Genomic DNA, 11271 nt, shown 5'->3' with positions numbered 1-11271 from the left:
CGCCCCGCCCCTGCGGGCGGCCCCGGGGCGGCCCCGCCGGGGGGCGCTGCGCGCGGCCGCCCCGCGGACATGGCGGAGCGGGGCCGCCCGCCGCCCTCAGCGCCTCCCGCGTCCCGCGCCGCGCGGGGGGAACGGGCCAGGGCTGCGAGGGAGCCCCCGGGGCCGGGGGTGCCACCCGCGCGCCCGTGTCCCCGTGGGCTCGCGCCACGAGCTGGTCCCGAGGGGCTTGCTGGTGCCCCGAGCTCTGGCGCTGCCTTTCATCCTCCGCTGGCCCGGGACCCCCTCCTTCCCATGTGGCCTCTGCAAAATGGGGCAAAAAGCATCTTCCTGCAGGCCTGGGAGCTGCTGGTGGGTCACGGTTATGCCCTGGGGGCAGTGGGGCCAAGTGCGAGTTGTGTTGTTTGGAGCCAAAGCGAATCTCATCAGGGCGAGAGGAGCCTGCTACGGCTTCAATAGAAAACACACTTTTATGGGGTAAGAGCCTAATTACTGTCTTCTCCTGGGAAAAGAGGAGAAAGCTGAAAGCTGGAGAGCGTTGCGCAAGGCAGGTTGCGAGCACCCAGCTCAATTAACGCTGACGAACGCTCGGCCTCTGGAGAAGGCGCGTTATTTACCCCAGATGAACCGGAGGCTCTCGCGCGTGGCCACACCGCCGCGGCCCCGGCCCCGCCGCCGGCACCCTGAGCGCCCCGCGGCCGCCGGCTCCCCGCCTGGCCCTGGCCCAGGCCGCAGCGGTGCCGGCACCGGAGCCGCGGCCAAGCTCTGCGCGGAGCGGGGCGGCTGCCAGCGCCTCCTGCGCCCGCAGCCCGCCAGCACCGCCGGCCCTGGCCCGCAGCCGGCCCCGCGCTGGGGCGCGAAGTGCCCCGTGCCGGGGAGCGGGAGCCGAGCGATGGATGGCGCCAACTCTGCAGGCTGAGCTGGCCCCGTTTCTGTGCAGGCCTGTGCGGCCATGCCTGGGAAACCAGCACTGTCCCTGCTCAGAGCTGTAAACCCGGATCTGCCCCTTGCGCCGCCCGTCCCTTCAGACAGTGTTTTGCAAGAGCTGGCCGAGGGCCCGCAGCGATGGACGAGCACACACTGATCCTGGCACGCGGCCGGCCGCGGCCCTGGCCACTTGCTGTGTCCCCTCGCAGCTGTCCAGCCGCGGCGACCCGGGGACCCCCCCTCGGCGCTATCGGGTGTCCGCGCGGTGGCAGAGCCGTACAGTACGCGGCGCGGGCCCGGCAAAGGGCACCAGGTGCCGGGGCCTCGCGCCCGCCACGGGATCCTGTTGCGTCTGTCTCGCGGGCCCTGTGAAAGCGGGTTATTTTTTGACCCGCTCCTCGACGCTGACGTGGGCCAGGCTGGGGAAGCCGGAGCAGCGCGCGCCAGCCGGCCCCGAGCGCAGTGGACGAGCACAGGGGGCGAGCGCGGGTGCCGGGGCGGCCGTGGCGGGTGAGCGTCGACGCGGGACGCAGCCCGCTGCCATCGGTGACATCTCGCCACATCTCACGCCGGGCATGGAGGCGAACGCTGCCTCCCACGCTGCAGAGGGCCAGCACGGGAGCCCCCCCCAGGCGCCGGTAAGGCTTTTGGACACCGCTGGGCACCTGGAGATGCCGCCAGGAGTCTCCTTTCCTGCCTGATAAATATAGCAACTTCGCTTCAGCACGTGCTGCTTGCTCCTTTATGCAGAGCATAATCCTGTGCCCAAAGGCCGCTGTCCTCCGTCCTTGCCGTTCGGCCGTCGCCGCGGTCCTGCCGAGTGCCCTGGTTTCTGGTGGCGCCGGGGCCTGGCTGCGGCTCTGCCGCAGGAGGCTCCGGTGCTTCCCGGGCGGCAGCTCCGCGGGGTGCGCGGCTCCCTGGAGCGCCCGGCTGGCCCTTGGCTGCTCTCCATGGGAGAGCGGCGCGGCAGAGCTGCCCGGGGCCGTTTCGAGATCCGCCTCTGCAAGGTGCATATGGGGGGCAGGTGGATTGTTTTAGGCTTTGGGAGCCGTAGCCCTTGCCTGTTTCTCCCTGTTCGGCGGTGTTTGTGCGTCTCAGTGGAGCGTAGCCCCCTCCTGGTTCACGGGTATCTTTAAGTCAGGCTTTCTGCAACGCTGGCGACTGCTTCTTGGAGTGCCCAGGGCAGTGAGGAGCTATAGGAAATAACTGTAATTTGTCACCACCAGCACCAAGGGGTGGCTGCAGGCTGCAGCCGCTGCTGGGCAGCAATCCTGGGGACTTTGCTTTGGGGTAAGGGGTGCAGGATGCCAATCCAGTTCCAGTGCCTTATCCCTGGCTGTGCCGGCCCCCGCAGCCCTCTGCCTGCACTGCAGAACTTGGGATCTGCGCCCGGGGCAGCCAGGAACAGGGCCAGTCCTCCCCATACCAAACCTCAGTTTGGGGAGTTAGTGTTAAAGAAAGAAAGACAGAAGATCCTGAGTGGAAGCTGTGTGGCCCGTTTTGGTCTAGGTAACCGTGTTCCTGGCTCCAGCTCCCTCGGCATTCACCTCCCGCTGCTCCCTGTGCAGGGTCCAGGCTCTGCAGCTTCTCAGCCCCCAGGATCCTTCAGCCCCGGTTCTGCTGCAGTCTGTGCTGGGAGCAGGGCCCAGCGCTGCTGCGGTGTGAGGCCAGCGCGGTGCTGAGCCCCGAGCCCTGCCTGCCCCGGCGCGTCCCGGCGCTGCGAGGGCCGCAGAGCTTTCCCAGGCTCCAGGGCTTTTCCAGGGACAGCTGCCATGCCTCGTCTCAAGTGACTCTTGGCCAGGGCTCAGGTACTGGGGATTTTGTGTCCGTGGCCTCTATTCAAGCCCGTTTTCACTGTTGGAGCCGAGGCCAGCAGCAGACTGCCTTGCTGCCGGGGATAAGCCTGCAACTTGGTACAATTAAAAAATAACAACACACAGGCATTTCTCCAAGGTCTAAACATTTGCTGTCATGCCAAGAAAAATATCTTGGATGGTTTCTCAAGTAGAGCCACCTGGCATCATCCGCTGTAGCACAGAAAACAGGGCACTCGAGCTAAGAGACGCTGCAGGAGGGGGCAACACACGCGACCCCCCCGGCCTGCAGTTTCCCCGTGGCCACGGCCGTGCGGGCTGGAAATGGAGAGTTTGGCACCCACCGGTGGCAGGGGCAGAGCCTGGGGGCTGCAGGGCCCTGCGCCCCATGGGGACACGGCCAGTGGGATCTGGGTGAGCCTAAGTCAGCCCGGTCCGAAACCGCTTCTCTCTAGTTCGGGAGCGACAATGGGAAAATTGAAATTTGAAACATCTCCAGCTATTGAGCGCTTTTGGATTTATTTTTGTCCAATGGGACGCTCAGCATGCACATGGGGGTTGTGCTCTCTTGCTGTTCCAGGAAAACAAGCATGAGGAGAAAGCCGCGGATCCCGGCGGCGCGCGGGAGGAGACCCCGGCAGCGGCGGCGATGGGCAGCAAAACGTGGAGGGAGCTGGCGGCGGAGCTGAAGCTGTTCCTGTGGAACCCGGAGGAGAGGACCTGCATGGGCAGGACTGCCCGCAGCTGGGGTAGGTGCCTCACTCGGGAGCCTCCGGAAAACACGGCTGCTTGCGTCCCGCGGCGGGCACGCCTGCGACGCTGTGCGCTCCCGCCACGGAACTGTGCAGGTGGATGCTTCCGACCAGGGCGGGAGCAGGTGGAGAGGCCACAACCCGTGGGTGCCTTGGGAAAGCTGCCCTGCAACCTCAGGTCACGGCCCACAGCGCTTGCGTGGCGCTTCCCTCCTTGTGAAACAGCCGCCAGGCCGGGGCTGGGACGGGCTCTGCTGGGCGCCGCGGAGGGGATGAGGAGCACCCGGGCTGTGCGAGCGGAGCAGGCGGGATGGGACCGCGCGCAGGGAGAGACCCTGGCGGGGTGGGGACAGGGCAGGGTGGGGAGGGAAGGGACAGGACGGGACGGGACGGGATGGGGTGGGAAGGGAAGGGACAGGGCGTCCCCGCGCGGTTCCCAGCGCTGCTGCCCCGGGGAGCCCGCGCGGGCCCCGCGCAGCTGCGTTCTCAGGGCTCCCGCCGCCTTTCTCCTGGGAAACGTTTGCTGTGGGCCTCGCGTCGCATGGCCCCTTTGTCCCGGGCCGTGTTCTCTGGGGGCCACCTCGGCCGTCAGGCGGCCGCAGAGGAAAAATAAACACTGTTCCCCGGACACGGGGCTGCTGACGCAGCCTCCCGACCCGGCGAGCCTCCGACGGCTTCGTCCCCGAGGACAGAGGGACCCGTCCTGCTCCCAGCTGGCCGGCGCCTCCTTCCTCCCTGACCGGCGCTCGGCACGTTGGAGCTGGCCGGCCCCGATCCCGCGTGCTGTTCCCCACCGTTTCCGCTGGGCAGGGGCCAAGGTCAGGCCTGTCTGCCCACGTCTGAGAGCCAAGGGAAAGGAGATGCCCAGGCCAAACCAGCCCTGGAGCAACCCCACCAGGATCCCTGCCGAAAATGCAGGGGTGCCGGGTCCGTGTGCCAAGGGGCCTGGGATCCCCGCGGCTCCAGCACTCCCAAATCCCTGCGGGAACAACCATGACAGTGAGGCGCTCTCTCCCATTCCCAGGCCTGATCCTGCTGTTCTACGCGGTGTTCTACACGTGCCTGGCGGGGATGTTCGCCTTCTGCATGTACGTGATGCTGCTCACCCTGAGCCCCTACACACCCACGTACCGGGACCGCGTCGCCCCGCCAGGTGGGTGCGCGGCCCCTCGCTCGCTGCGGTGAGTTAGGGAAGCTTCTATAGGGTAAAATTTGTTTTGGAAAATAAAACCAGCAGCAAAGGTGTACCTAGGACTGCACCCCCGTAGGTTCTGCCTGTCCGTCTGCTGCCAGTCCCAAAGGCTGGTCCAGCCAAGCCCTGCCATGCAGCATGCACGGCCATGGGCAAAACCCTTCTGCAGCTGTTTGTTCCTGCAGACACCCCGCGAGTGCTCTCGTGGGTCCGTGCACAGCAGTGCCACCTCCAGCGGGACGGTCCTCTGGAGAGCAGGACTCCTAGGCCAGTGTGAGGCCTCTCTGATTCTTTCTGATTATTACCTTATAAGTGTCCGTGATGTAAATGGACAACTTCAGGCTTTTCCGAGGTTATGGTCTCTCATTTCGACTGCTGCCCCTTTGTAGCTTGTATCTTCAAAATACAAACCAGACTAGCTGTATCTGTTACCATTTGGGGAAAGAGTGGTGAGATGATACTCAAGATCTCCTTTTGCAGTCACAAATAGCATTTTCCCTGCACTTTGCCTGTCTCCCTGCTGCCCACGCAGAGCAGGGGGATGTCCCCCCGTGCTGCTCTTCCCTTTGAGCGACCCCGAGCCCACGGCAGGTCGGCCAGCGCCTGGTCTGTCTCGTTCTGCAGGAGTCATGATCCGACCCCACCTGAACGGGTTCAACTTTGCCTTCAACGTGTCGCAGCGCAGCACGTGGCAGCCCTACGTGGACAGCATGCACCGCTTCCTGCAAGGTGAGCTGCGAGCGGGGGGATGCCCACCCAAAGCTGCAGGCACCACCAGGAGCCCTGCACCACGGGCTCTCCTCGTGGGGCACGGGGAGCTCTCGGCCCCTCACGGTTCCCGTCTAGGGAGTGAGGCTTGCAGGGCAATCGCAGGGGTTCTGGCTGCATGGCATCATCGAGACAGGCGTTTCCAACTGCCTTGAGGCAACGGCTCCTCTGGGAGCACAGGCAGGTCCCCAGAAACACTGACTCTTGGTTCCCATCAGCTTATGATGACAAGGTTCAAGAAGAGAAGAACATCGAGTGCGTGGCGGGGCGCTACTTCATCCAGGGGGGCCCCGAGGGCGAGGAGAAGAAGGCCTGCCGCTTCCGGCGCTCCCTGCTGCAGAGCTGCTCCGGGATCGGGGACCCGACGTTCGGCTACTCGCGGGGCCAGCCCTGCATCCTGCTCAAGATGAACCGGGTACGGGAAAACCCAGACGCCGTGACAGGCTGAGGGTGCTGCCTTGACGCTCTCCCGCTTGTTAGACCCGGGGAAGGGGAGCTACAAGTCCTTGACTCCAGTTTCCTTATAACAGCTGCGTTAATGGAACAGAAATTATTGGAAAGAGTGCGGCACCCTGGCAGCTCGGTGCCGCTGGCAAAATAAGTGTAAGGGGGATGTGGGGCAGCGGCTGCTTTGGGACGTGGTCCTCCCGGGGCGCCCGTGCTGCCCGTGGGCAGCACGAAACCTCCGTCCGGGCTGGCGGGCAGCAGGGCTGCGAGCAGGGGGCAGCGTGCGCAGGGCACCGCGGGCAGCGGCGCTTCCCAGAGAGCAGCCGTGGCTTCTGTTTTGCAGATCATCGGCTACCGACCGGGTGCCGGGGTCCCGGTCAGCGTGGACTGCAAAGTGCAGGTACCGCTTCCCTTTGTGGCTGGGCGCACGGAAAAGGTGCCGTCCCTCCTGACGCGCTCCCCACGCCAGCGCCCGGCCTCGCGCCAGCGCAGGGTCCGCGAACACCCCAGCAAGGGCTGCTCTGCTGAGGCAGCCAAGGCGGCCCCGGCCCTCGAGCGCTGCCGGCCGGTGGGATTCCCTGGCTCTGCGGGTGGGATTCCCTGGCTCTGCTGCCCTTGCAGCTGCAGCCCCCGGAGCTGGGGGACGGCGGGGGCCCGGGGAGCTGCTCACGTCCCCCCGCACGCGGCCGCCAAGAGCCTCCTTGCCCCAGGGAGCACCCAGCAGGCTGCCTGCAACAGGGGCGAGGGAAGACTCCCGTGGCGTGGGGCTGCAGCATGCCCTTAAACAGCAATAGAGAAGCTGTTGGGCACAGAGACAGATTTATGGGCAGCAGAGCCTGCGAGCTTGGCCCGCGCCACCGCGGCACGGTTATTTTTTGACTCATTCCAGCAGCAGCTGGTTCTCATTGCAAACCCTGCGTGTAAGGAGGCAGAGGCAGCTCAGCCATGTGGCAGTTCGCAAAGGATGCCAGTATTAAAGCTCCTTCCTGTTATCCCAAAGGAAGATACATTGTGTCCCATGTGCTGGGTGTGAATGTGTATGTGTGCATATATATACATATATATATATACACATATATTTTAATCACAGAAGGGCAATGAGAGTGACCTGAGATCAGTAGACTTCTATCCTGGGAATGGCACGTTCGATCTCATGTATTATCCCTACTACGGCAAGATGACGCACGTGAGTAAGACCCAGCGTTGGGCCGGCTCCCTGCTCGGTTCCCAGGGAAGGGGCAGGAACTGCTGCCCTTTCTGGCCCGTTTGGGCAGGCTGGGGCAGCGGGGAGGCGGCGGGAAAGAGCGAGCAGGCAGGGGGGCATCCCGCTTCCCGGGCCCTATTTGTGTCCCTGCCAAACCCCGGGAGCTCCTCGGGGACTCTGCTCGCCTCCTGCCAGCACCGAACGGTTATATTTATCTGCTGGAGACCGAGACTGGTTTTGCTGATTCCCCAAGAAGGTCTCAGCACCCGCACGTCCCGAGGTGCTAGGGAGGCTGATGGGCAGGTGAGAGGAGAAAAGCACAGGGCTGCTCTCAAAGATAAAACCAGGCGCTTCAGGCTGGGTGGCTCATGTAGGAGTGTCTGGTGTCCTCTAGACACCCCTCCCTGGTTTGGTCCGAGAGCGTCTGCACAGTGGGAGGAGGAAACCAGAAGACATTGCAGCCCTTTGCCCCTGTTCTTGCAGTAGAAGTCTAACAGCAGTGCCCTACTGCTTATATTTTACTACAAATTTATATTTAACAGAGCTCCTTTTTTTTTTTTTTTCAGGTCAATTATACATCCCCGCTGGTGGCTATGCACTTCACAGACGTGAGGAGGAACAGCGTGGTCCCTATCCAGTGCAGCCTCAACGGGAAAGGTATCGTCAACGATCTGCACAGCGACCGCTTCCTGGGCCGCATCATCTTCACGCTCAGCATTGGGAAGTAGCCACTGCAAAGGCCGGGCACTTAGCTGACACCAGGCAGGGGCTTTTCCCTTTCTAAAGCCTAAAAGCCAGCATTTCTTCTGTTAGGAAAACCAGACACATGGAATTTTTTTGTTAACTTATTTTTGTTTATATTTAGGAGACAAAGGACATGTAATTGAACAAAGAATCAAATTTTTAAAGATCTAGTGTAAGCATTACTAGAAATATTAAAAGTTTTATCTTAGGCAGAGAACCTGCTATAGCATTTCAGTTTTAATTATAAAACCCTGGTATCTGAACACCAGATTCATAACAACACATTTTTCCTAGGTTTATATTTTAATCTTCAAGTGTCTCGTGTTCATTTCTTAGGCAAAATCTAACAAGGTGGTAGTTTATTAATACTATTTTTGTTTCTAAAAAAATAAATGGCAAAAATTCTGGATTATGCCTGTGACAGTTAAATCTCAAAAAAATACTCTGGTTTATCGGGCCAGAGGGTCTGAGGCCCCTTCCCTGGAGCCGTCTCTGCCCCGCGTGCAGCCAACCCAGCCCCTCCGCAGCCCGGGCTGCAGAAATACTGGAAAGCATTTCAGGGAACAGAGCAGCTCTGCAGCGCAGGCCGGGCCTGGCAGGGGGGCACAGGACAAGAGCCAGGAGACCTGCGCGCCGTGTGCGGCTTCTCCTGGGAAGCCCTCACTTGGCTCCCTTCCTGCATTGCGGAGAGCGGACACAGGCCTCATTTGTTGTCACTATCTGGGAAATCTTTGCTAACTTTGTTTGAAAGCTCCCTAGAAGGGCAGAGCACTGGGGCAATTCAAACACCTATAACAGCAAAATTCTCAATTTCTAGACATTTGAGCTACGGACACTTTAAAATAATTTTGATTCTTCACAAAGTGAGATTATTTTTGATTGTACACCTTTGTATTTGAGCCACAGATAAATACACTCTACAACACTGTATTTAGTTATGAGAACACGGTAGGACATGTTAGGCTACTGTATCCATGGGAAAGCACATTTACTAAATAAGAGCATTACGGTGTTTGTCCCACATCCCAGCTCAAACACTTAATCTGCCAACATTTTCTTATATATAGTAAGGTCTCTGAGAAGGCATTTTTGTATTAAAAATAAAGCTGACTACAGTAAAACTAATGGTATGCTTTCTTTCTTAAAACACTAGAATAGCGGATTTCCTTGGTAATTTTTGTCCCCTTTGTTGGCCATTCAGGGGCTGGATTTCAAAGATGCATGTAATTCCATCCTTGAATTTTGGGCATTTGATTTAAACTCTCTAGGGCTCTAGCTTAATGCAGGAAGCCTCATTACAGGGCAGGCATAGAAGACAACTGCCTGTCAAATGCTGCTTTTTAAGAATTAAAAATCAGAGATAAACAGAGGATATTTATGAGCTATTCTTCCTTATGGAGAAAGGGCAACACCACTGTTGTGCCAACAAGGATCTACACTTTCGATTCTGAAGGATTCTGAAAAGAAACAAGAACATCCATGCTCCTGGCCCGTAAATTAGCAGCTTTCCAACTGACAACAGGACAAAACTTTAATTGCATCTACGCCACAGCTGCCTATTAGTAGAATTAGTGAAGCAGCTGGTACTGTGTGTTAGCAGAAATGGGCCTATGCTTTGATCCAGTGAGCAAAGAGGTCAGTAACTGCAAAGTCAGGGCACGAGCAATGTGGAAGCAAAAATTTCAGTTTCTGCACCAACCCCCTGAGCAGACAGCCAGCCTCCACGGAAAAGCTTTCAGCAACTGCATGTATGTTTACTTAGACAAAACTTTATAAACATCTTGGTTAACTTTATTGGTTCATACACATTCTGCTTTCAGCAGATTTGCACAGTCATTTGCAAATTCAGAGAACTGTATATACCATTGTTCACCCTACAGCCCTAAAGTGCTAGTTCAATTTGTGGCTTCTCTTGAAGCCCCAAATGGTACTTAAATAGATATATATATATTAATATATATATGCATCTAGGAAAATTGCACACTTTAGTAAAATAATCTAGCAAAAATGATGCAAGACACTTCGATCTGGCACCTGAGCATAAAACCATGGGTAGAATCTGACTTTGACAGGCGGCTGCAATTCAGAATTGCCAGTCTCCAAATAACCCGACATTCAGCCCTCCTGCAGGGCGATCAGATACTGTGAGAGCAAAGGTACAGCACAAAAGGCCAAGACAACCAGAACCGAAACACACAGCCCAGCAGCATTAAGTAACACCCCTAAGTAAGAGGGCTTGGTGCAAGAGCCCATTTATAGTTAAAAAAAAAAAAAAAATCAGATCCCAGCAAACTTTAGGCTTGCTCACAGTGAGGAGAGTATTTCTCTAAAGAAAAAGGTAACTCTCAGAAAGTCTCCCTTCCCCACATTTAGTGCTATTGTGAATTATTTAAGCATTGTTGTTGACGCTCTCCTTTATGCGCGTGGATTACAGAAGCTGCTCTCCCTGCTCCGGGCACAGCGGGATTGAGCATTAAGCAGCTCTCCTAAACCCTCTCCTAAAGCAGCTGCTTGCGGAGCTGGCAGGAATCTCTCCATCACACAGATGTTGTGAAAGGCTGGACCAAGGAGCTGGAGAGCTGCCTTCACCTCAGCAACACGAACCTGTTTGGAGATGAGGCAGAATCCAGCCACGAAGTTTCTATCTTGCTTCAAAAAGTAGGATATTAATGATAATGAAAACTTCCACAAGTCAGTTGCTATCATTCCTCTGAAAGTCGTCTCCTTTGTTTGTTTTTCAGCTTCATGGTCATCATTTTTCATGCTAGAAGCTTTGTGCTCTTACACACTCAACACTCTTGTTGGAGAGAGTCATGATTAGGATGGTGGCAGCATAAGATTAATCCTCCCAAAACACTATTTTAACCTCTTGGATTGTATTCCTAGATCACAGCTTTTCAGTGACCCTTCGCAAATCCCGGAAAGCTTTCCAATGGAACTGCGGGAATCCCTTTGAACAGGCCGTGCTCTCAAGTCAATCCTTGAGATGTCTCCAAACACTTTTAAGCCTCTCGGGGTCACTCCTACTGTAGTTTCTCTCACGTGCTCAGAATCCAAGCCAAGATCCACCGAGACTGGTGAAATCCCACCCTTCCCTTGCCTCACAATCAAAACACAAACAGTCAAACAAGATAACGTGACATTTCTTTGAGGAGGCTGTTGGCTCTTCTGAGAAGTGAAGTTTGCTACGACTTGCCTTACAGAATAAAGACATTAAAGACATCATGCTAGTGCAAAGCCATTTCACATACGTTGGCAGTCAACTTCTCCATACTGATGTTAAGACACATTCAATACTTGAACACTCAGATGTTCTTCCCATGCCGCGTTAATGGATTAGCGAGGTCAGGAATTACCTTCACATTCAGGAGGAATAGGAAATTGACACTAACTCACTGGAACAAGCTGCTAAATGATGAAAAAGAC

General features: G+C 57.3%; 1 protein-coding gene across 1 annotated transcript; it reads left to right on the top strand.

The window, feature by feature from the left end:
- Positions 1–3324: 3324 nt before the first annotated feature.
- Positions 3325–7934, top strand: ATP1B4 (ATPase Na+/K+ transporting family member beta 4). Its single transcript, XM_010212092.2, has 7 exons — positions 3325–3487; positions 4515–4643; positions 5307–5411; positions 5669–5865; positions 6241–6297; positions 6988–7083; positions 7668–7934. The coding sequence occupies exons 1-7, from the start codon at positions 3388–3390 to the stop codon at positions 7827–7829; spliced, it is 846 nt and encodes a 281-aa protein (XP_010210394.2). The 5' UTR covers positions 3325–3387; the 3' UTR covers positions 7830–7934.
- The last annotated feature ends 3337 nt before the right edge of the window (positions 7935–11271 follow it).

This window comes from Tinamus guttatus, unplaced genomic scaffold (genome assembly GCF_059628265.1).
Source record: "Tinamus guttatus ecotype Peru unplaced genomic scaffold, ASM5962826v1 Tinamus_guttatus_pri_ptg000217l, whole genome shotgun sequence".
In the NCBI taxonomy this organism is placed as follows: Eukaryota; Metazoa; Chordata; class Aves; order Tinamiformes; family Tinamidae; genus Tinamus; species Tinamus guttatus.
This window is presented reverse-complemented; position numbering and strand designations above follow the sequence as displayed.